The 26,383-nt window shown below is 34.1% G+C and overlaps 1 protein-coding gene across 4 annotated transcripts in view; it reads right to left on the reverse strand.

Annotated features, from left to right (window-relative positions):
• Nucleotides 1-334: 334 nt before the first annotated feature.
• Nucleotides 335-26,383, reverse strand: part of MGAT4C (MGAT4 family member C) — a 792,321-nt gene continuing 766,272 nt past the window's right edge. For all 4 annotated transcript variants that reach the window (XM_057487546.1, XM_057487547.1, XM_036890049.2 and 1 more), the window contains 3 exons: nucleotides 9,196-9,348; nucleotides 4,666-4,813; nucleotides 335-2,122 (listed from right to left, as the gene is read on the reverse strand). In XM_057487546.1, the coding sequence (XP_057343529.1) occupies nucleotides 981-2,122; nucleotides 4,666-4,813; nucleotides 9,196-9,342 (1,437 nt within the window). In that variant the 5' untranslated portion in view covers nucleotides 9,343-9,348 and the 3' untranslated portion in view covers nucleotides 335-980. The remainder of the gene's footprint in view (nucleotides 2,123-4,665; nucleotides 4,814-9,195; nucleotides 9,349-26,383) is intronic.

Genomic DNA, 26,383 nt, shown 5'->3' on the forward strand with positions numbered 1-26,383 from the left:
CTATCTCTGGGTGTAGAAAAACCTACTGATTTCTATGTTTCTTACTTTTTTGCCTGTATAAGATGTCCATTTAAATTCCAAAAAAGTATATGATAGATCACAATGATTTCAGTCATATGAATTTTAATACAAAACATATAAAATCAATGTAAAAACTTTTCTGCATATACTGAAAATGTTTTTAAGAATGAACTAACTACAGGCCCTCTCTAATTTCTTCTATTAAATGCAGGTACCCAACGTAACCTGAAAATACTGAGCATAATTATTCTTTTTTGTAAAAGGGAAACTAGAAAAAGAGTGCTTCCCACAGAAAATTTATTAACAATATGTGCTCAATTAAGTGTTTTTATACAATGAACAATGTCCCCCTTCATATAAATAATCTGGGGAGAGATATTTTTTAAGTCATCTTTTTTTTCTTTTCATCACCTCACCTATGCACAAAATTCTCTTGTAAAAACATCATTTCTATGAGGAGATATTCATTGTAGATGTACAGAATTCTATGGAAACCTAAGTTTACATGGAAGAAAACATGGATTATAATTATAGCCAACTGCAGAGTCACAGAGATGCTTAATAAAAGCTTTCTGATGATATAATGAATTATCAATTCTTGAGGAAGTGCAAAGAGTTGGCAGCTATTTTTCAAGACTTGCCATCCAACACACTAAATTTTCTCATTTTAAATCTCTCATGCCACCTTTTGGACACTCGGTTGAAATTTTGGAACTCACATGATGATATAAAAAATATAATGAAAGTAGCTATGGACTTCAGAAGTTAAAATAAATACATGTACATTAGAGTAAAATTGTGTTGACAATGTGTAAATAAAACTGCCGAGATAATTGACTTTTCTTTTAAAATATCCCATCCATTGCTTTCCCTCCAAAGGACAAAGGTAGCAAAAGAGGAAGGTAGCAAAACAGGAAACAGGGAGACCTGTTTCAGAATGGATAGAATGATTTAATTGGCTAAAAAGTCCAAATGCTAATACTCCTAATAATCAGCCATTCCTTTTGTGTTTTGGTAACATATATCCTTATACAATGTATATCAAATGGAATTTTTTGATTCACCTCTGACATTTCAAAGTTCCCATTTTTGAATTCACCTAATCTTACATAAGTAACACATTGTCTATTTTGTTTCAATTGTATGAGATTTTCCCCAACATCTAGGGCTCCATGATGTAAAATGTCATTTTGTCGATCTTCTGTTCCAGTATTCACTTTAATTTTTTTAATTAAAATTGGATTTTCAAATATAATCACAAAGACATCTCCTGTTGAAGGTGGTTTCCCCCAGAAGTACTCATCAACACTACTATAAGCCTTGCTTGCCTCATAATTTTCGAAAACATTCATGTTGGTAAATAGACTTGCTGGAGGATTATCAGGGATGTCAAATGACTCTTCTTCAAAATCGTCATCCTTTAGCTTATTCTCAGTCCCTTTATATGATGAATAATAACCCATGTGCTGAAAGAGAGATGGCTTAAAGCGGATAACATTTTTCTGAGCCAACAGACCCCGGAAATGAGTCAAAAGCCAATCACAAGGCATTTCTTGATAAAACATTAATAGAAAATGTGCCAAACGTGGGAGATCATGAGAGTGATAAAGTTTTCCAATGTAGCCAAGCTTAGAGAACTCAAGAGTTACCCAGTAAGTTCCTTCGAGGGATGTAATGACTTTCTTGATGGCAGTTAAGAAATTTTTTGAACATCGAACATCATCTTCAAGCATTACATAATAGTCTGACGTGTTGGCACAAAAATTAAGGAGAAAAGCGTAATCTACATTTTGCTTCGAACGAAATCTGACTCTGTCTTCTGGATCATTGTAATTTCTTTTAAGGCCATCCAGGGCTGGGTAATATTCCTCTGGAGCATGTATAACTATTAATCTTCCTGCAATAATATGGTGAGCAAATTTCTGGGTAATATCCTGGACCATGACCTCACGCCAGGATGAATTAAAGTCTGCTAGATGAACCACAACTGAAATTTCCTTCAGCTCTTCATAGCTGGATTGCTCAAAAATGGACTTGATTGTCTCAAGTAAATAGTTTCCTTTTCTTCGTTTTACTGATGAAAGTCCAATTGTAAGAAACCCTGAGCAAAAGAATTCAGAAGGAAGAAAAATTAAATATGAAATAGGTTTTGAATACCATAAAAAGAGAAGAAAAAAGTTATTTTCCCCTTAGGCCTGCTACTGTATTAAGTAAATCTAGTGAATGATTATGTATAGGATGTTTTGTGATTAAAGTATTATGCTAAATATATAAAGGCTATAGTACTTTATACATAATTGATATCTTCACTGGAAAAAATTGCATCTTAAGCACAATGATGTATGAGATGTTTTACTGTAAACAGCTGTTTATGAAATAAAATATATGGTTTAAGTGTTCAACAGCTAAGTGTTCTTAAATATGCCCATTAGAAAAAATAGATAGATGTTTAGATAATATCCATGCTATTAAAAAGATCCTGCAAAAGGAGAAGGTAATTTACAATTAATGATGACAAAGAAAATTAGGGTAACTTATTCTCTTCGTCATCCTTAAATTTTCCATAGAAAACATGTCATATATTTTCATTTTTTGATCACCGTTATTATGTTGAATTACAGAAGAATTCATAGGTGCACTTCACAATTTTATTTTGAAATTTATATAGTATGTTAATTTGAAAGCAAACAATGTCATAAGCTATTTTTTTTAAACTGCATTATTACTCAATGTAAGGAACATTGTTCCAAGACATGAATATCACTGTTTTCTTTATTTCAAAAATATATTTTATAGTAGTTTTGTCTGAAGAAATTTTTATCAGATACTTAAAATCTAAAGTTAGAACTTGAACATTTTTAGGGATTAAAATAAAACCCTGTGAAATGACAGTTCACCTCCAAGAAGCATAGACGTCTTTCTAATGAAATAGTCTCACTTTTTAAAGCCCTTACTCTCACCATGACTCAGAACAAAATACAATTTTGGAACCATCATTTGGAAAATAGGAAAATGTTTATACTCACCAAGATCACTGTTTTAATACAGACACCTACACGATGTGATTTGTGCAATACTAAATTATTCCTTTCCAAGAAAAACCTTTTTTACTAGTCTGTCAGAAAGGTAGAGATTTATGCATTTTGTTTATGTACCTGGGCCTACAACCCTGACTTCTACTGAAAAACTAATATGTTATCTGGTCCCACTGCACTCAAGCCACCAGTCTCATTAATGCTCAGTCATAGCCAATACTTAATAGAGCACTTTCTACGTGAATGGCAGTTGCCTATGCATTTTACCTGGAAAATGCATCTTGGATATTAATAAGAGTCTTTTGGGGTAGCTTTTTACTTATTTCTGCTTTATAAATGAGGAAACTAAGCCACAGTGAAATGAGGTATATTGTGCAAAATGTAACACCTACTTCAGAGTGTGGTGCCAAGATTCAAATGGCCCTGCTTTTATCCTTTCTTCTATGTTGCCTCTTCAGTATAATGCTGTTGGCATATGTGCCCATACATATTTGTAAACTTAGCGTGGAAAGGAGAAATTAGTAATGTTTGGATAAAGATGGTGTCCACCAAATCTATTAAAAAATTCATAATGTCACTGTATTTCATTGATTCAAAAGTTCCTATTTTTCACACAGAAACATTTTAAAATCAGGTTGCATATTACAATTGATGGCATCTTACAATTAAAGCTGATAATGTTTACACTTTCTTAGTGACACATTAATTAGATTATGGTACTTTCTATAATCTACGGCATCTTGAAATCCAAGATACGTAGTGTGTTACTTCTTGGATCAAAACTGCCTGTCATGGGTTGTATGGTTTCCTCCAAAAATTCATATCCACCTGGAACTGCAGAAAGTGACATCATTTCAAAATAGAGTCTTTGCAGATGTAATTAATTAATTAAGGATCTCGAGATGAAGTCACGTTGGGTTTAGAGTAGTTCCTAAATTCAATGACTGGCGTCCTTATAAGAGGAGAGGACACAGAGAGGCAGAGGGTCCAGGAAGACCACGTGAATGCGGCAGGCGGTGTAGTTACGCCGCCATAAGCCAAGGAATGCCAAGGGCCACGAGGAGCTGGAACACACACACAGGAAGGACACTCCCTTGGGACTTTCAGAGCAAGTGTGGTGCTTCCAGCATCTCGATTTTGAACTTCTGACCTCCAGAAACAGGACAGAATGAATCTTTGTTGTTTTAAACGACCCATTTTTTTATAATTTGTTATAACACCTTGGGAAGCTAATACAATGACTTTCATGACTTCAAAACTGGCGGCAAGTCATAAACATCAAACCACTGGAGTTTAAACTGTATCTGCGTGGGAATGTTTATGTTTAAAAGTTAACTTTTAATGTTTTTAAGAAAATTGATTTTTCCTAGTCTCTCTACATGATTCTACCGCAAGCTGTTAAAAAGTTCCTATCACACAGGCATTAGAAATTGTTATTAAGGAAGTGGATCGGCGAGTAATTGCAATTTGTGAAGATATTGAAATATTTCCCAAAGAGTATATTAGTAAAGCCCATAAACTTTTACTACGATACAAATGAAAAAAAATGTCATTAGTTTAAAATAAAATATTTTATGTATTCTTGATTTAGAAGTGTAAGGGTACTTACGCTTTCTTTGTAAAGGCGTGGCTGCTAGGTAGCGATAGGTGACATTGATAGCACCTGAGAAATTAGATAAATCTTTGAACGTATGCACATAGCGTTCTGAATTCAGCTGGTGTGTGGATGTTTCCCTTATAAAGTGTTTGTCTCCTTCCTGAATGCCAAGAAGGAAACAGAGAAAAATAAATCATGTATGTTCACGGATTAAAGTTTCTCCTTACACAATGAATAGATGAATCTCATATATAATATGGATATAGTGTAAACCTAAATGACTGTCTGTAGGTCAGCATCTCTGAATTCCTACCTAGTGTCTCTTTTTCAGGCTCTTTCTGCTCCACTCCAGTCTTCATATTACTCTTCCATTTGCCTTTTTGAAGCATACATTAATAATGACATTCTCTTGATAAAAAAACTCCACAAGAAAACTCCCACTGCCTTCATGTTCAATTATAGATTTTGGTTATCTAATCGCCATTTGATTAAGCCTTTATTGTTTACACATTATTAGCAAAATGATGACTTGCTTGGTTTTTGTATATGGCTTAAGTCATTGGTAGAATCTGGTGGGGGCAATCTAATTAGAAAGAAATGTTTCCTTTTTGGCAAGATGTCTACTATACTGACTGATGCTATGTGGATCTACTTCTGCTGTTCAGTATAAAATGGCAAGTCAGGCATGTGCAAGCCATTAAAACTATAGAGAAAATGGATGCATTAAATATATTTGGTCCTCATATTGCTTGGCTGGTCAATACAACTTTAAACCCCTTTTGTAAACCATTAGTGAGGAATCAAATACAGATTTTACCTCAGTTATAATATTCACTACTTTGTATCAAATTCAAATGTCATTGGAAAAGTTGACTAAAATTTTTAAAATCTATGGACAGACTGGAATTGCCTTAGAATAAAAATTAAGAATAGTGCACTCTGACAGGGGCAAGCTTTCAATCTGACACTTGCTAATTTAAGATTCATTATGAATATCTTTTCTGTATATTCAATTACATTTATGAACCTATATTAGTTTTTTAATACTGTATTTCTATATAGTTTATATCGCCTTGATAATCTGAGCAAAGAAAAAACATTTTAATCTTTTCCATAATTTATGATGTATTTGCCATCTGTAAATTATAAACTTTCAAAATATATGAAATTAAACTTTGGGTTCTAGATTTCTTATAAATATACTAATTAAATATCCATTGAATTCTGATTAATTTCTTTACACATAAATATTTTCATTTTTGTTTTTCTGAAAACTTAAAAACATTATTGACTTTTATAAAAGAATGTAGGATTGTCAAAGTAGCTAGGGACTCAGTTTAGCATCAAGTACAGTAAAGTAATGGTGCTCATAACCAAAAAGGCCTCGAAGAAATAACTATAAAAAGCACAGCAGTCACAATACAGAATTCATTTTACCATTCTGTTCTTACGTAATGTCACATTCTGAAGGAAGTTACAGGATATTGAATATGTCATTAAGAATTTTATCTTGAACACGTAAAAATCTAGACCTTTTCTGTGATAAGATTGAGTGCATTCATCGTGACTGAAGGACATAACAGAATATAAAATGAAATGGAACGTATATGAAAGCACTGTATTAAATTCTCATGAACAAGCTTCTTTATACTTTCCAGCATAAATAAATAATGCAACTTTCACCTGAGTCTGCCTTGTTGGTTGCTTTCCAGAGGCATCTACCTGAACAGTCAGGCTCTCCCCAGACACCTTCTTTCTGTAGCTACTCTGATGTGATGTACTTCTCAGTAATAAGACAAAGCTTTATGACAGCCATTCTCTGGATGGGAATGCAATTCAATAGACTAGCTGCAGAATAAATATATACCCTAGTGGCTACTTTGAAGATGCTCACAGCTGAGAGGCTACGTTGATTGGGCGTACAGCGTCTCGTCTACCTAGTTTGTCCCGTAATAGTATTTGTCTCTTACACTGAGCTTGGCTTCCTTTCCCACTGAAAGGTGCATCTGTCCTTAATATGCAAGCAATACCTTAAACTGTTATATGCCCAGAATTCCATACCACAAATGGATTTCCAGCAAAAAGAGCAGAATAAGATGTGCTAAGTAACTCCAGAGACCTTACTAATTGTTTATCTGATTTCTCTGAATTATAACTACTATTTTCCCCTTAAATGAGGGAAACAGAGAGTTACTAATGTCTCTGCTTAGGAAATTATATACATATTGGCATTCTGTGTTCAAGAAAGAAAAGTCAGATGATCTTATGGAAAATGAAATAAATATGGATAAAAGGATCAGAAAGGGAACAGTATTAAAAAGAAACTGCAATGTGGGGGGCAGTTTTCTATGGATAGTAAACATTTTTAGAACAATTTTAACACAATTTTACATTAATGATTTAAAGAATGTCTTAAATCTTTGTATATAGTAAGCCTTGGGATAAAATTTGGCTCAAAATGCAATTAAGGTAGAAAACATACCTAATTAATAGTGAAAAATGAAGCTAACAAAAATATTGTTATTAATTTTCAGTAAAGGAGGTTGCTTGTATTTAGCAATCATTTTAACTTATTTTTTCTAAATTAATATATGTATTTAAAACTAATTTCAATTTTTAAAGCTAAGAAGTAATCTTTTCTCTGTATTTGGATTGATTTTCAAATTTGACTAGACATATGCCTAATATAGCCAGAGAAAATTTCATTGAGAAATTACTCTTTAGTAAGAGTTGCTTCATTAAATCACACCTTTCACATTAGGTGGCCAGGACTGATTCTTAGATAGGAATGTGCAAAAATTCACAAGATAGGTTAATAATATTTAATCTTCTTTGGATATAGCCTCTATTATTTCTTACACATTTTATAGTGAATTTGAAGAGGTTCTATTTCAAAAGATACAAGGATGTTTGTCACATACAATGGTTTTGTCTCTTTAAAATGAAACACTTATATTGCACGTGAAAGTGCCTTGTAAGTGCAGCAAGCACCCTGCCAAGTCCCCTGCGCTTGATTCACAAGATGTGGCTTACGCCTACCAGCAGACACAGATGCAAGAAATAAATTTTTATTACAAAATCAAATCATCGATCAAAAGCTCCTCTAGTCAATTTATGATCTTTAATTCTAGCAAGAAAAAAAGAGCCAGATCACACAGGCCTTGTTCTATTTTCCTAAAATCTCAAAAGCCTAATACCCAGGTTTAAAAAAAGTCCAAAAATATCATTAGGAAGATTCTCTAGTTTACTATGTTTACCCAAATCATGCCTATTCAAAGTCTATTATCTGTGGTGATTTCAGCCATTGTGAATTTTCTACAGATGGTAGAATGACGGGTCCACAAGATTAAAACAGGCACTTGAAGGTAAAAAGGCCCAGGCAGAGTCAAGATCTAGGCATCTGGCAGAATTTCACCATCAAAGAACAAAGTTAAAGGAAGCGAGATGTTTTACTGCAGACCTCCTAAGGATTTGTACTAAGATCATAGGTTTGGCTCATAAGATATAGAAGAGTGTATGGCAAATAATCCGAAGTTAACAAATCATGTTCAGTTAATAAAAGAAAACATTTTATTGGGAAATGCTCTTTGTAGCTATTGTCAGATTTTCTCTTGTTAATATACTAGTCAAAACTTTCAACAGGCTTGACTGTTGGAAAATGATTTTCAATCCTTTATTTGTCCAGTGGTTTCATTTTATGAAATAAGTGAATAGGAAGAAGAACATAAAGGAGCTTTCTAGATATCACAAGCTCAATTCAGACAGAAAAAAATGAATAAGCAATCATGTCCACCATGTTACTCTCATCAGACATGAAATTATGTGATAACTATAACAATAATAAATAGTAGAACAAATTCAGTTCTCACAATCTGCCAGGATAAGTCCTTTTGTATATTTCTATAATTCACATTCATATATTATGTACTAATTTTATCTTGTTTTACGTGCTGAACAGTTTTTACATCATTAGCTTTAGTTCTTGAGATTCTAAATTACTTTTCAGTGAATATAAATACATAACATGGTGTGCATTTAGGGCTATTCAAAATCACAAGGTACACACATTGTAATAAAATATGACTTCTTGAGAAAATAGCAAAGTTAGTATCAGTAATTAGACAATGGGAATTTAAAATTTCTAATGATAATATTTAAAAAGTAGAGAAAGTAAGGACATAACCTTAAAGCTAATTTTGTTTATTATATATGTTCTTCAAATTCCATCTCAAAAGTTATAATGGTTTTACACAATATTAATTGAGTATAGTGATGATAACTTAGTTGTAACCAGATGTACATATCTGAACAGCTGTATGCAGCATTAAAGAAAACATTGCAACATAAATCAAAACAACCGTATGTTGGTAATATATAATTAACATAAAAAGTGTCTAGACAGAAAATATACATGTTATAATATTGCTCACACTAAGGCTATTGCAGCAGCCTTGGATTAAGTTAGATCACAATTGGCTAAGTCTATTTTGATTTAGAATTTATTTGAAAGAACAACAACAAAATTCCAACTCCAAAACTTACCAAAACATAGCTGTCTTCAATGAACAAGTTCATAAAAAGAAGGAAAATGACAAGAACTCCCAAGAATGATACTGTAGAACGTTTTCGCAGGCATCTCATTTTATCCAGTATTTCAAAAATATGCTTCATTTGATGAAATTTAAACATTCTCTCCTGTGGACAAGAGGTACAGAATTCCTAACAGTTAATTTTGTGTGTCAGTGTTTCTTCATCACTGACATATCAAAAGTCAGGTATTTATAAAAATCTTACCCTTTCAATGTTTGAAGGAAAATTGTTTCCAATTTCACCCTGCAGGTTGGCTTTGATTATGAATGTATTAATATAAGGTCAGTGAAGTGATTTATATTGATGTGAAGTAAATACAAATGAAAAGCAAGTGTCACAATTATTTCTGAACAAATGAACAGGGTAGCAGTAATATAAGAAAGTGTAGTTCTTTGATGAGAAACAGAAAAAAATAAAATAAAAGAGGAAGAGAAAACATTAAGGTGACATCTACCTCCCCATATTATAATGCCATAAAAATGGAAGAAACCAGAAGTAAGATCCTAATATTAATCCCAGAGCAGGTGCACTGAAGAAAAATTCCCAGAAGGCAATCTGGTGAGAGACAGACAAGTCATGGTTTGGAGGGTGAGTCCAAACATATATTTGAGAACTTCTGAGTTACAATTGTTTTGTTTACTTTTCTAATAATTCTTGTCACATAAGAGTAAATCCTGCAGTGGCATATCCACATTGCCTTGCATGACCTGCTAGCTAGAACTTAGGCTGTTTATTAATAATTCATGGACTGCAAAAGGCCAAAAGAAAGTCAGCAAGATTAGTGAAGACTTTTTTTTTTCCATTTAACGCCTTTACATTTTGGGATATCTTCCATGATTCATTTAGCTTACTGATTGTTTTTAGAAAGCATAAACATTTCTGGAATGATCAAAGACTAGTTGAATCACTATTTGTCTAAAATCAAGTGTAGTCTGGGAATTGTGTCCCGTTGATTTGTGTGCCGGGTCACCCTGGCTTCAGCTTTAGGTTGAAGTATTTGTGTGCATATAGAACTTCAGGAAGTGATAAAGGTCTGTACATCAAACCCTTAAACAATGTCTAGAACCCAGACAACACACAGTGTCTATTCAGTGAATTAATACAAGAAAGAATTTATGAAACCTTGTAAATTGTAGGAATGTTATGAGAAATCCTGGACTGGATCACTGACGGAGGAACCAAGCGGCACTTGGAGGTCTTGAAGTGTTGAGGTTTATTTTACACCGGTGGGCCCAGAGGGGAGTCCTCTCCCAAGGTCTAAGCCCCGAACAAAGGCAAGGGGAGCAATATATATATCTTTCTGTTTCCATATCTGCAACATTTCTATGTGCACAGCAAGCAAGCAAGGGGGAGTGAGTTTAGGGAGTGAGTGCCTGGCAGAGGGGGAATCAAGGGAGAGTTCTGCTGTTTTTGCTGAGAAGCAGAAGGGAGCCACCTGGACTAGATTACTGTCCTTGTAAATTTTTCCCTATCAGGAGAGAATATTAGGAATTGGGAGAAAGGCTTAGCAAAGGTGGAGAATATAAGAATTCTGAAAAAAAGAAATGTAATCATTATTGTCCATTTCCTTTAGCTATATTTTCCTCTAGAGTTATTTTTATTTTTGTCACTGATTTGTAGGTTATTAAATGTATGTGTACAAATGCATACATATATACTAATCTTATTTATGTTGAAAATATTATATCTTCTCCAAGTATTCCTTGTATTTTCTTCTTTTAGGTTTTGATGTCTGTGTAGTATTTTTGATGTCAAATTTATTTCACAGAAGTGGGTATTTTTGTACAATGCTTGAAAAATCTTTTCCTGCTGTAATGTCATATGGACAATCTTTTATTTTCTTCTTCTTTTGTCTGTTTTTCATGGAAAGAGTTTCAAAACACTTGGAATTTATCTTAGTGTCTTTTATGATGTAGTAATTTTATTTTATTTTTTTCCACGTGGGGAGCTGAAGGTCTTTTGTTTACAGTGTATTGATCATAATTATTAGTCCATTAACACCCCCAACTTCAAAGGTGTGGGGAACTGTAATCCCCTATGTACTCAGTGAAAAAGGAGAGCTGGATATTGGTGAACATTCTTATTGTATACCATACCACATAGTGACTCATCTTTTCTTTTGATAGGTGATGTCACTTCTGAAATATGGTCACTTTCCAATTTGTATTTATGGGTCAAAATGTATTTATGGACCCGTACTTTATAACCTTCTTTTTCAATAAGAAAATACATAACACTTACTATGATCCCAAACAATGTAAGTGAAATTCTGTTCTCTGGTAATGATTCTGTAGATAAAACAACATCATCTTTGTAAGCGATTTTTATCTGGATTTCAAAAATTAACAGAAATACAAAGGCTTAGAATCTAATCATACACAAATGACACAATATTCTAAATGCCATTTGGGCAAGACTGATCAATAGCATGGGTGGGGACAAGCACTGCCCACTTATAACCCTTTGACCCGGAATAACCATGTGTCTACGTGGCCCCCTGCTTCAGGCAGTATGCTGGGTGTATGATATGTTGATGGCCTGGGGCTGGCCAAACCCAGGCCCACCTTACTGATGTAAACATCTTATTGGGAGGCAGACCCCTCTGACCAAGGTTTTATTCCATGGGGCACTAGTCACACAGAATGATCCCTCCTAGCAAAGCACATAGTCTTTGTCCCCTCACTCGTGGCACACGTAGTCTTGACTCCTCACCCCATATAAGCAGTTCCCTCCCAGTGCACAAAGCGGCGCACAACCTGGTCCATCTGGCTGCTCCCAGATTCCTTGTACATAGGTCCCAATAAACCCTCATGTCTCATGGTGTCTCCAGGTCTTTCCTTCCGTTCCTCTAGCCCTTTCCCATCATGACTCACCCTTTTGGGTGTGCGATCAGGCTTGTGATCACACAGCACGAAATCTACATAGGCCCTTTGACTCAGCAATTATACTCCTAAAAGTGATTTAAAGACAAAGCTTGTCTTTTTGGACACATAATTACAGTGTTTCAAGAGAGTGATGTCTGTAAATAAATTGGAAACAATCTATAAGGTGTTAACAGTTGTTACCTCAGTGTAGGAGAATTTTCAAGAATTTTCAGTCTTGTTTTTATTTTTTTAAACCTTCCATATTTTTAAAAGTACACATATTCAGAAGTATCTAAAAAATTACTTTTAATTTTCAAAATTCTCTATCCTCTCTTGGAAAATAAAACTGCATTTTATTGTGCATGAAAGCATAAACAACAACTTTTTTTCAAGAAAATATGGTTAAAAAATAAATAACATTGTATGTTTACTTTTTTCTCTGGATACTCTGAAAATTGAATGTTATAAATTCAATATAAATGTTAAGTCAAGAAGTCCATTCCTATTCCATTCCTTTGAGACAGACAAAATGTAAATGGTGTGACTACAAACTGAATTTGTGAAGTTCAAATGTAGATAATTATACATAAAGATAACAAGAATACCTATTAACATTTATTTAGTGCTAAATGCTGAATAACACACTTTTTATGGACAACTCATTGACCCTTCATAAATATGCCAAGAGCTTAATCCTACTCTTAGACCAATTTTATAAATGAAAACAAAGATCTTCCTGTGGTGTCTCCATAAGGAATGATTCCAGTTTTTAAATCTTAGTATTGACTAGAGTCTGCTCTATTAGACCAGAGCTCTATTTTCATATAGTTTAGTCTAAGTTTTATATATTTTAAACAAATTTTGGTCAACAGACTATTTAATATATTTAATAATAATACTTTGTGTTACTGATCTGTTGAGTAAAATAAAATAAATACATATCCAATTTTTCTGGAAGAAATCAAAATTTTGATTAAATCTGTTTAGCTTATATACACAAAAATACATAATATGAAGAGGTGAGTAATACATGATATTTCAAATAATATGAAAGTAGCAAAAATATTGCTTTGGAGACAACACTGCTGTACACTCAGGAATAATGCAAAATAGAACAAACAACAGCAGCAAAACTCTAGGAAATAATTCCAAACGGGTGATAAAGAAATGCATAAATTCTTACAAAATAATGATGACCATCTGAATTCCAATACCCAACCCTTCAAGTTATAATTCTCCAAAACGATCTAAAAAATATCAGAGCACAAATATAACCCTCTATAGTGCATACCCTCAGCAGAACAAGGAGAAAGACAATAGCACAAACTTCAATTTACATTCCAATTTACAAGAAACAATAACACCCAGGAAAAATAGAATTGGCTCAGGAGCCCAAACCAGAGCAAACAGATGATCAGGAGATGGACCAAAATATGTGTCATTTGTCAAACAAACTACAACAAACTACACCATAGTAAAAGAAAAGTTAAGGAAGCTAATAATCCACCTAAACTTCTCTCCCACCTAAAACAGAATCACCCAGTCCATGAAAATCCAAATAAGAATACAGAAAAAGAAAACAAAAACAGACTGACAGTCAGATGAATTTGCTGAGAAGGAAATTGAAAAAGCTGATTTTATGTAGGGTGAAGGGTCTCTGAGATTAGGGTATCTTTTTATTTTTCTACGAAGCAAGGACATTCTCAAAGATTAGTGGAGGTATATCTAAAGGATGCAGATAAAAGCTTGAAGAGGCTTCCATTGAAAAAATTTTTGAAAATCAATGATAAAAAAATTATTAGTGATAATAAAATATTGAATTCATACAAATCCATATGTATAGGGCAAAAATAAAAAGAAGAAAAATAAAAATAAACCTATCCCCCAAACTGGAGGTAATCACTGTATTATCTTCTGACTCTAGAAATTGGAAATTGAAAGGATAGCATTGAAATTTTGACCCTGATTTCCAGAGAAAACTGTATTTCATTCACCTTTGATGAGTATTTTCAGAAACTGGACAGCAGGCAGTTGCTGGGTGATGATTCTTGAGAGAAAGAAATAAAACTCTTGATTTCTCCAGTTTGCTGCCAGGAGGCAGTTTTCAAAAGGCAGGGCAGGACTTTGATGAAAAAAAATTGAAAAAGATACAAACAAATAGAGAGCTGTCCTGTGTTCATGGATTGGAAGACCTAACATTGTTAAAAGATCTATACTACTCAAAGCCGATAGATTCAGTGTGATCCTTACCAAAATTTCAATGGCATTCTTCACAGTAGAGGCAAAAATCTCCTATAATTAATATGAAACCACAAAAGACTCCCTAAACCCAAAGCAATTTTAAAAAAAGAATAGCAAAGCTGCAGGAATCACACTTCCAGGTTTGAAACTATATTACAAAGCTAAAGCAATCAAAATAGTATGGTACTGGCATGAAAACATACATAGACTAAAAGAACAAAATCAAGAGCTTAGAAATAAACCCATGAGCACACAATCAACTAATTTGAGAGGAGAGCTAAGAATAGTTGATGGGGAAAGGATAATCTCTTAAATAAGTGGTCCTTGGTAAATTGGACAACTACATACAAAAGAATGAAAATGGACCCCTACTTTTTCACTGCTCATAAAAATTAACTCAAGATAGATTAAAGACTTAAATGTAAGACCTGAAACCATAAATTTTCTAGAAGAAATCATAAGGAAAACTTCTTGACATTGGTCTGGGTAATGATTTTTTGGATGTGACACCAAACGTAGAAGGAATGAACTAGAAATAAACAGGTGGACTATATCCAATTAAAAAGCTTCACATACTGCACAACAAATTAAACAATCCACAGAATGAAAAGGCAACCTAATGAATGGGAGAAAATATTTGCAAATCATATATTTAATAAGTTAATATCCAAAATATATAATGAACTCACACAACTCAGCAGGAAAAAAGCAAGTTATCCAATTAAAAAATAGACAGAGGAAGAAAAAATGGGCAGACGTGGGAAAAATCAATGAGAATGTTTGATATCTTGGTCTGGGTGATGTTTACATGAGAGTATATACATGTTGAAAGTCATTAAAAAAATGGGCAGAGGATCCAAATACACGTATTTCCAGAGAAGACATATAAGTTACTAACAGGCACATGCAAAGATGATCAACATCACTATCATGGAAATGAAAATCAAAATCACAATGAGATACCACATTATATCTGTTAGAATAGTTATTACCAAAAAGAATAGAAATAACAAGTACTGGCAAAGATGTAAAGAGAAAAGTAACCCTTGTGCACTGTTGATGGGATATAATTGATGTAGACACTATGGAAAATAGTTTTCTTAAAAAATTAAAATTAAAAGTACCCCATGATCCATCAATTCCACTTCTGGGTATGTATCTGAGGGAAAGGAAGTCACCATCTTGAAGAGATATCTGTGCTGCCATGTTCACCATAGAACTATTCACAATGGCCATCATATGGAAACAACACAAATACCTGTCAATAGATGAATGAATAAAGAAAATGTGATACACGCACATACAAACACACACACAAATATTACTCAGCCATAAAGAAGAAGAAAAGTTTGTGATAACATGAATGGACCTTGAAGGCATTATGCTATGTAAAATAAGTCAGAGAAAGACCAATATTGTATGATACACACACACACATATATACATATATGTAATTTTACATATACATAGAATCTGAAAAAGCCAAATTCATAGAAACAGGGAATAGAATAGTGGTTGTAAGGGACTGGTGTGGATGGGGGATACAGGGAGATATCAGTTAAAGGATACAAACTCCATTTATAAGTTCTGGGGACCTAATATACAGCTTGAAGTCTAATAGTTAACAATCAATATACAGTATTAGCTATTTGAAAGTTGCCAAGAAATTAGATCTTAAACGTTCTCACTAAAAAAAAAAAAAGTGATTATGTGAAGTGATGAAGCATTAACTACTCTTATTGTGGTAATCGTTTTGCAATATAAATATTTAACAAATCATCATGTTGTATACCTTAAGCTTGCACAATGTTATATGTCAATTATATATTAATAAAGCTAAAAGAAGAGAAAGAAAACTCATATTTATATGGCTTCACTAGCGAATTCCACCGAACATTATTAGGGAAAAATACTACAAACTCTAACAAAAGCTCTTTCAGGTAATAGATTTTTATGTTATTTTAAGTCATTTTATGAATAATCATAGGATAAAAAAAAGGATAGTGAAAAATAACTTCATTGTAAATATCAGTTAGACTTTAAACATAACTAACCCAAATTCTATTCCTTATTTTTCCAATTTGTAAGTATATGTCCCCAAAATATACAGAGCTGCATAAACTGCTCCTCAACCGTCATTCTTGTAGCCGGAACACACCCGTCTTGTAAGTTCTGATTCTAACATTTTGAACAGTTCTTGCTTCATTACTTCAGATTCTTCTTGCACTTTCACCATGAAGAATGAATAATTGGGAACACTGATGGTTCAATCTTGTTGAAGTAAGAACAAGCTAATGGTTTGATTTATAATTGCTATACATATTCATTTTTAGATTTAGAAACACTAATCACATGGCCACATCTTCTATTTCCTTCCAAAATGCAAGTGTTGGTTTACAGTACACTTGCATTTGTATGCTAATAATCTTATCAAGTAAATTTTGGAGCATAACCATAAAAGATGGATGGATATGGTTCTTTACCTTTTTAGCATAATGTTATGAGATGAAATCCTGTTTGTCAAATGATGCTTTGAATGAAAGTACCATACTTTATTTCTTAGATATATATTTTTCACTCAGCAATTAATCTCAGTTTTTTACCATCAATTTTACTGCTATCAAGTAGTGTAGAGTATCAGTCTCTATCTCTTTGCATTCATCATATGACTCCTCTAATAATTATGAAATGTTTCCCTTCATTTATATTTTTTCCTATCAGAAAATGAAAATTTCTGAATATTCAGCTGTGTTCAATGAAAGGTTAACAAAATAAGAGACTACAAAGATGGTGTCTTTAGATTTCATTTTTACCTATTTGAAAGATGATGCAATACTTTGAGCAACAAAATACTGGGAGATCTAATGTACAGCATAATGAATATAGACAATATTGTATTATAACAATGAACTTGCTATGAAACTAGATTTTAATTATTCCCACCACAATAAAAAAATGATAATTATGTGACATGATAAAAGTGCTAACTATTGCTGCAATGATAATCATATTATATAATATAGAAAGGTACCAAATCAACATACAGTACACTTTAAAGCTATACAATGTGATACCATAGTCTGCAACCTTGATATAAAATGTGGATGAATAAAGGACATTAAAACATAAAACTACACAAAATAAGGCAACTTTGTAATGCCAAATACCACAATCTCAACACAAAATGATCAAATAATACAATGAGCATCCTTCTAATGAGAAACAACGAAAGATTCAAGAAGTCAAAACTCCTACTATTAGGAGCTTTTAACTCTCACAGCCTAAGAGAGGTAAGGAGGCCCAAAATGATCAAATATCACAGCAGGAAACACATAAACCAAGAACTCTTAAGAACACAACCATGTATTTATGGATCCATAAATGCAGTGAGGGATGTTCATACACTTCTCTTAGAATTGAATAGTTTAAATAGTCAAAAGATTAGCAAGGAAAGACCTATACCCTGAAAACTACAAGATACTCCTAAGAGAAATTAAAGAGAATACTAATAAATGGAAAATCATCCCATGCCCTTGGGTAGGAAGAATTAATATTGTTAAAATGGCCATCCTTCCTAAAGTAAACTACAGATTCAATGCAATCCCTATCAAAATACTGACAGCATTCTTCAACGAACTGGAATAAATAGTTCTAAAATTCATATGGAAACATAAAAGACCCTGAATAGCCAAAGCAATCCTGGGAAGGAAGGATAAAGCAGGGGGATCTCGTTTCACAACTTTAAGCTCTACTACAAAGCCACAGTAATCAAGACAATTTGGTACTGGCACAAGAACAGACCCATAGACCAGTGGAACAGAATAGAGAGTACAGACATTAACGTAAGCATATATGGTCAATTAATATATGATAAGGAGCCATGGACATACAATGGGGAAATGAGAGCCTCTTCAACAGCTGGTGTTGGCAAAACTGGACAGCTACATGTAAGAGAGTGAAACTGGATCACTGTCTAACCCCATACACAAAAGTAAACTCCAAATGGATCGGAGAACTGAATGTAAGTCATGAAACCATAAAATTCTTACACGAGAATATAGGCAAAACGCTTTTGAATATAAACATGAGCAACTTCTTCATGAACATATCTCCATGGGCACGGGAAACAAGCAAAAATGACCAAATGGGACTATATCAAACTAAAAGCCTCTGTACAGCAAAGGACACTATCAGCAGAACAAAAAGGCATCCTACACTATGGGAGAATATATTCATAAATGACAGATCTGATAAGGGGTCCACATCCAAAATATACAAAGAGTTCATGCACCTCAACAAACAAAAAGCAAATAACCCAATTAAAAAATGGGCAGAGGATATGAACAGACACTTCTCCAAAGAAGAAATTCAGATGGCCAACAGGCACATGAGAAAATGCTCCACATTGTTAATCATTAGAGAAATGCAATTTAAAACCACAATGAGATATCACCTCACACCAGTTAGGATGGCCACCATCCAAAAGACAAACAACAAATGTTGGCAAGGATTTGGAGAAAGGGAAATCCTCCTACACTGCTGGTGGGAACATAAATTGGTTCAACCATTGTGGAAAGCAGTATGGAGGTTCCTCAAAAAACTCAAAATAGAAATACCATTTGACTGGGGAATCCCAGTCCTAAGAATTTACCCTAAGAATGCAGCAGCCCAGTTTGAAAAAGACATATGCACCCCTATGTTTATTGCAGCACTATTTACAATAGCTAAGATATGGAAGCAACCTAAGTGTCCGTCAGTAGATGAATAAAGAAGAGGTGGTACATATACACAATGGAATATCATTCAGTCATAAGAAGAAAACAAATCTTACCATTTGCAGCAACATGGATGGAGCTAAAGGGTAATAAGTGAAATAAGTCAGGCGGAGAAAAATCAGTATCAAATGATTTCACTCATCTGTGGAGTATAAGAACAAATAAAAAAACTGAAGGAACAAAACAGCAGCAGACTCAAAGAACCCAAGAATGGACTAACAGTTACCAAAGGGAAAGGGACTGGGGAGGATGGTTGGGAAGGGAGGGATAAGGGGAAAAAGGGGCATTACGATTAGCATGTATAATGTGGGGGTAGGACACAGGGACGGCAGTATAGCACAGAGAAGACAAGTAGTGATTCTGTAGCATCTTCCTATGCTGATGGACAGTGACTGTAATGGGGTATGTGGTGGGGACTTGATAATGGGGGGATTCTAGTAACCACAGTGTTGTTCATGTAAGTGTATATTAATGATACCAAAAAAAAAATAAAAAGATTGGCAAGGACAGAGAATCTGAATAATCCATAGTTATCCTTTAATATTTTAAGTTTTTTGTATGTTTTAGTTAACAACATATATATAATAGGGATTGTTCATGTGTGATCATAATTTATTTTAAAATAATCCAAGAAAGGCAGAGAGAGCCACATTCCACAGAAGAGAAGCTGATGGCCTAGAATAGTAAGGTGAAAATGGAATGAAAAGAAGTAGAGAGATTTAGAAGCAAGGTAACTCCTATATGTCAAGATAGAGTCACTGTGTAGCCATATAAATTCAGTTCTTTAACTCATAGATACTCTGTAAAAAGAGTGTCTCAGTATAAGAAGAAAGCTTGTTGATAAAGTAACTAATAAAATTGATTATCTATTGAAAGCCACTAAATCAAGCATGGCAAACACAAGCTCACTATCCTTCATCAATCTCAAGTATTAAAAGGAAGTAAAAATTGGCTTTCTCATTTTTAAACAAGTGAGTACATCTAATATAAATGTCCATACAGCATGTTTCTGATTGACAATTTCCATCACACAAATGAGGACAAATTACTTGAACGGTGTTTCAGCTCCATGTTCAAACAATGTCTTATTTGTAAGAAATGTTCCACTTAGTTTTGGAATACTTTTGGAAAGAGCAAAAAGTAATTTTCAAAGGTTATGTGTTAGTTGTTACAGATTAGGCTCATTTAGAGAAATTACAATTCATATTATCATTGTTAGCATAAATTATTTTCTCTGGTTGATATATCATTTTTATATGCCCTAAATGTCACCAGAGATTCATTTGCTAACAACCTCTCCGACAATACACTTGATCTCTTGCACTTGCAATGGGAAGTAATGAACATGTTTTGTTTAGCAGTTTTACTGCAAGTGTTTTCAAAAACAGCTTCTTTGTCACAAGTTTAGAACACTGTTGATGGAGACTATAGTTAGGGAAATAACTTCCCCACCCCAAATGTAAACAAAGTTGGCGCACCTGATTCAATGAAACTTCACCAGTTGTTGTTTTTAAGGTAGAATCACATTCTCTTTGGAAGATCCAGGTGATGAATGTTCACATATATGAAACTACTATAACCAAACTTCACAAACATAAGTATTAAATATATCATTTGATATAATACCATACCAAATAATTCATTTTTAAAATGAAATAATTTCACTCTATAATTCCTTTCATAAAGACTAGTATATATTAATATATGAATAAATATATTCATATAATTTTTTTATTATATTCATATATGATTTTGCAATTATAGTGTAGCATATATTCCTGTGCACTTATACATACATAATTATATGTATATAAGTAGAGCTGTATTCAATGACAAAGAAACAGGTAAATCAGTGAGAAGGTACTATTCTTTCTCACTTTTTAATACTGATCTTACCCTGAATTTTATTTTCTCACATTTAAAAACTATCACCAAAAAGGATACAAAACCTTAGTAATCTTTCTCTCTCATAACATTGTTCTTTCCCACCATTCTATCCAACCTTCTTTTCCTTCTTTATAAGCTTTTGGCAATTTATGACATCTCTTGCAACTACTTTTGAGCAAAATTCAAAATTTCGATCTTTGGCTGCGACTGCTTTCTGAGCCCAGTTCTGATTTTGGGATAATGACCATTTATTCTAGGTAGTAGATTTTCTGCTTACCACTCAGATACAATGAGTTTAAAACCAGAGGATGGTTTTCCCTTCTGCTTCTCCTTCCAGCGACTTGTCTCTGGTAGGCCCACCTTTCTATACTTCTAGTCGGATTCAGAGAGAGAAGGGCAGTGGGACCAGGGTCATGCCGTTGTAAAATCTACTTAGCCTGCTAAAAACGCTGAGTGTATTCTTTAACTTAATCTATATGCTGTTCTTTTCATCTTCCAGTCCCTTAATTAATTAAATAACTTTGTAACCAGGATGAGAGCTAGATCTCTGTAGTGTAAATGAACCTACATAGGTACGGAATGCTGAGATCTGGATCAACACATGACCTAAATAACCCTATTCTTCAGACAACACTTCAAAGGAATTATTAATCAGCTGTATACCTCATGCCTTATGCCAACCCTACTTGAAAGGCCCTATAAACACATAAGTGCACCTCCCCTTTGAGGTTACCAGCACTTCCCTTTCTGTACACATGTACTTTGTCTTAAATAAAGCCTTCTTGTTGCTCAACCTATTACATTTATTCTCTGCGCTCTTCCAGTGGTGTCTTTGTTACTTTGCTATTTCATTCATTTTTCTAGACTTAAGTACCAGTCTTCTCTCTCTCTCTCTCTCTCTCTCTCTCTCTCTCTCTCTCTCTCTATTCTAGACACGTAGGGAAAGGCTACTGAGATCTCTTGATTAGAGCTTGCAAATTCCTGTCACCTGGGTGACCGAGACAGGACTGCAGCTGTACCATCATGTTCTTTAATACTGTGCCTGAAAATCTCCTGTCTTTGTTTTGGGAAGTTCTCAGAACATTGTCTCACTCCATCTAGTGCTCTGTGGCTCCCCCAAGTCCTGGGGTGGTAGGGACTTAGTTCCCACGCTGTGCAGATTCAAGTGGACACTGGACCCCAGGTGACCCTGGCTTCAGGTGGCATTAAGGGATGTGCCCTATGCTGAGCAGGAGTTCAATGAACTTTTCTTTCCTTCTCTGCTCTTCCTTGCTCTCTACTGCCTGCATGGCTGCTGCCATTCACTACTCTCACTTTAATGAATTCCTTCCTCACCTACACTTGTCCGACATTTTTGTGAGTTCTTTCTTGATCAGAGTCAAGAACCCTCTCCCAGGTTGGGGTCTCACCGAGTGTGCAGGGACATATCCCCAGACTGGATTGCCCAACAGCAACATCATCTCAAAAAATAGTTGCCTCCACTATCAGAAACATGTCCCACCCCATCTCCAGTCCTAAATCTCTCCCCTGCAACATTTCTCCCAGGCAAGTTCTCATTGCCATTACTGGAGTTCAAACTAATACTGCCTTTAGCTTTGGGAAAAACAACAGGTTACTGACAGTTTTTCTTACCTGTTTGCTGTTTGCTATCATTTGTTTCTAAACTATTGCAACACTTCTGGTTAAGGCGAGACTCAAGCTATGGAAACTAACATTGTGTGCAGATAGGAGAGTTCTAGGGGAACTTTGCAATTTCTGGACACCCACATGAGCATCCCTGTGCCTGATAACAGCTCCAGGTGAAATGCAGCAGATGCCCATGGAAGCTCTGTTGGGCTTCCTTTGGAGCTCAACATTGAGCAGAATCAGATCTGTATTAGACATAAAGCTGAGGAATGTGGAAGTAAAAACCAACCTCTGTTGTTAGCTCTGGATTCCCTACACTCCTGGTTAGAGAAATCTACGGATGGAACTATGTAGAAGTACATAAGGCCAAGAAGGATGTCATTTGGTGCAACACCATTTATTTTATTTCTCAAAGGCCTAACTATAAGTTGTTTTGTATGTGGACATGCTTTCCTACATATGTCCTTTCCTCCTTAGGCTAAGTAATGAGAAAAGCACTGATCTCCACATTTTCCTCACATTTTAATCTCCATGAATTTGCTCTTTCATTACTAGTTCATACATTTTGAAATTTAGTCTTAGGTCACCAAAACCTTACCTTTACCTTCTTGCTGAAGTTTTCTCTGAACCCCATCTTCAGTTAAAGATTGTTTTTTTACTTTTTTTGAATTCCTGCCATTTTATCTATTCTTCTCTTAATTTACTTAATATTTTCTATTTCTTGACATTGTGTTTATGTGACTTATTTCTCTTTGGATCCTGAGCTTGAATGCATATTTTTAAAAATATTATCATATCACTTGAATATTTAGTGAAGTGTCTTTTAAAAAGAGCAAACAACTGGTACCTTGTTTGTCTCTCTATGTGTGTGTGTGTGTGTGTGTCTGCACACAATTTTCGCACTGCAGACATCTTGGAGTTATGACTAGCAGCCTATGAGTATTTGTGTTTCTTTCCCACAAAATTTTTAAATCTTGCCTGTGAGCTTCCCTGCCATGATTGGGTCTACAAGGTAATATCTCTGGCCTCTTTGGTTGCAAAAATGCAAATGAGCACATCAAACTTTATTTTGCCCATTATCAAAGTACCATAGATTTTTTTGTTGTTTCACAATTTATTTAACTGAGAAGCTAGGATAATGACACTTATTAGTTTTAGTATTTAATGAATTGAAGTATTTTATAACTGAGATAAATTGAAATCTTTCGGGATATTTAAGAAATGCAACAGAAAAAAATTAATGTTGACACCATGGATATTTAGAGGATCAGAGTGAAATAGGGTAATTTGTTTGTGCCACGGGAGCCTCAGATAATTTGATCTAATATTATAATTCAGATATGCTGCAAAGTGTTATTAGCCATACAATTGGGGACAGATAGTCTTGGACCTATGGGACCATCTACTTACCTTTACTATCTCATACGTTTATGTATATGTGTGTGTATGTATGTGTATATATAAAGATTCTTCATTGTAACACTATGAATATCTATTATTTATCTCAAATCACTGCTAATGGAGGCACGTAAAGTATTAGTTGTACAAACTTCTTTACATTTCTTCCTGGGAAGACACTGTGTGGGAATTTGTGTATTAAGTTTCATCAATTCAAGAAAAATGCTCATTTATTAAAGAATTGATGCTGATATGAAGTGACAAGTAAATTATTATCCCACAGAGCTGTTTGCTTAGAGTGCATATGCTTGTGCATGCTATTACACATTTTTCATGTTTCTGGAATGTTACTTGGACTATACACAACAAACCACCAACCAAATGTTAATGAGCTCAATTCTCTCCCTCCAGCTGTTTAGGGTAAAATCACATTTCCCCAGTGTAAACTATTCCATGGCCATATAAGGGGATGGAAAAGAGGAAAACTCTGTCTCTACCTATCTGCATAAATGTGGCTATATTAATCTGCTCCAAGGCACTAGCTGTAATTTATATTTTATTTAATAGTCTATTTTTAAATCAACAGTTAGAATGCAAAAGTAAATTACATTCTCCAAATCACACGGGCTTATATCCAACACTTAACCTCACATCAGGGAAAACGTGAAAGTAATTTTGCCGTCAACTGTTCATCTGTTTGACATGTGCCACTGTGTGTATATAATTTGCTTGCCTTGCCTTTTTTAATACTCGCCCAATTTGTTTTCCTACTTTGCTTTGTGGAAGGCTGCACAAGCCCTCAGGGCAGTATTCAATACTTTCTGATGAACAGAAAGAATGTTGCTGACATAGTAAAGCTTCAGGAAAAGCCACAAGAATGAAAAGGTTTTACAAAACATGATTATCACTACATTTTGTACAAGGCCTCAGTTATTGATAGGAGCAAATGTAATTGTTTTTCCAATTAAAATGTTTTCTTACAGTCCCAACTTGTATTGCCCATTTGTAGCTATAGGTGACAGTAAAGCGGAAAATTACAGAGGCCATACTATTCAATAGGGTTCACAATGGTGACCAGTAAGATTTATTTTCTGGTTCGCTTTAAGCTTCAATGAGGATAGAAAATGTGTAGCATTGACTGGCTGGAGGCTGTCTGCCTGTGACTATTAAAATAGTAAAAACTTGAGATGAGGATTGGGAAGAAAGAGCAATCTTTTTCAGCACTGCAGCTAACTAAGACAAGAAATCTACTTTCTAGTGACTCTATAGCATCTTACTATGCTGATGGACAGTGACTGTAATGGGGTATGTGGTGGGGACTTGATAATGGGGAGAGTCTAGTAACAATAATGTTGCTCATGTAATTGTACACTAAGGATACCAAGATAAAAAAGAAAAAGAAATCTACTTTCTTTACCAACATCTCTCTTCGAATATCTCTCTCTTACAGATTTCTAGTTCCTTTCCAGTGAGCTAAAATGACTTGCCTGGAGTGGAACCAATAACAACAAACATTGGACTAATGCCTTTAGCAAGAATACAGGAGTTAGTGCTAAGGAAAGTTAATCATGAAAGCTGTTTTGAATTGTGGTGGGGAAGAAAGGAATAATAATGATAATGATGATTAACTTATTCAAAGGATTGTAAAATACATTTTGTTAACTCTTCCACAATACTCATGAGGCAGATAAGAATATATTTATGATCACTCACATATTACAAATAAGAAACATGAAGCTCAAATTGTTTAAGTGATGTGCTCAGGTACAGTATATAGCAAATATGCCATGTAGGTATAATAGATAACAGATCTTCTTTCTGAATCTGACTTTTTATGCATTCCAGTCTAATCAGTTTATCAGAGAGATAAAAGAAGTAGGTGCTTCCAAATGAAGTTAAAATTTGGTTAAAGCAATAGTACTAAAAAACATTAATAATCATATTTTCATCATTAATACGGAGAGAGAATGCAATAGATGATTATTTCACCTGAAAGGGATTGTGAAAGCATTTATGCATAATTACTGGTACAGTATAAAAGACTATAATACATTTTTTCAAGAGAATTGCCACACAGTTCTGTGTTAACTTGAATTCAGTAATACCAAATACCAACTTGAGTAGAAAAATAAGATATGTACATAACTATATTTCATTATGTAAGTAACATGCTCAATTAGAATGGTAATTGTTTTCCTTTTTAAGTAAGAATTGTTTTTCTTAAGCTTCTTATTAAATTCTAAAATCAGAATGAATAAGTCTGTGACAGGTAATTTGTTACCATGTATTTACCCTTCCACTTGAACATACACAGAGTTCACACTAGGCAAGAGGTACCTGTGCTGGGCA

This window comes from Manis pentadactyla, chromosome 10 (genome assembly GCF_030020395.1).
Source record: "Manis pentadactyla isolate mManPen7 chromosome 10, mManPen7.hap1, whole genome shotgun sequence".
In the NCBI taxonomy this organism is placed as follows: domain Eukaryota; kingdom Metazoa; phylum Chordata; class Mammalia; order Pholidota; family Manidae; genus Manis; species Manis pentadactyla.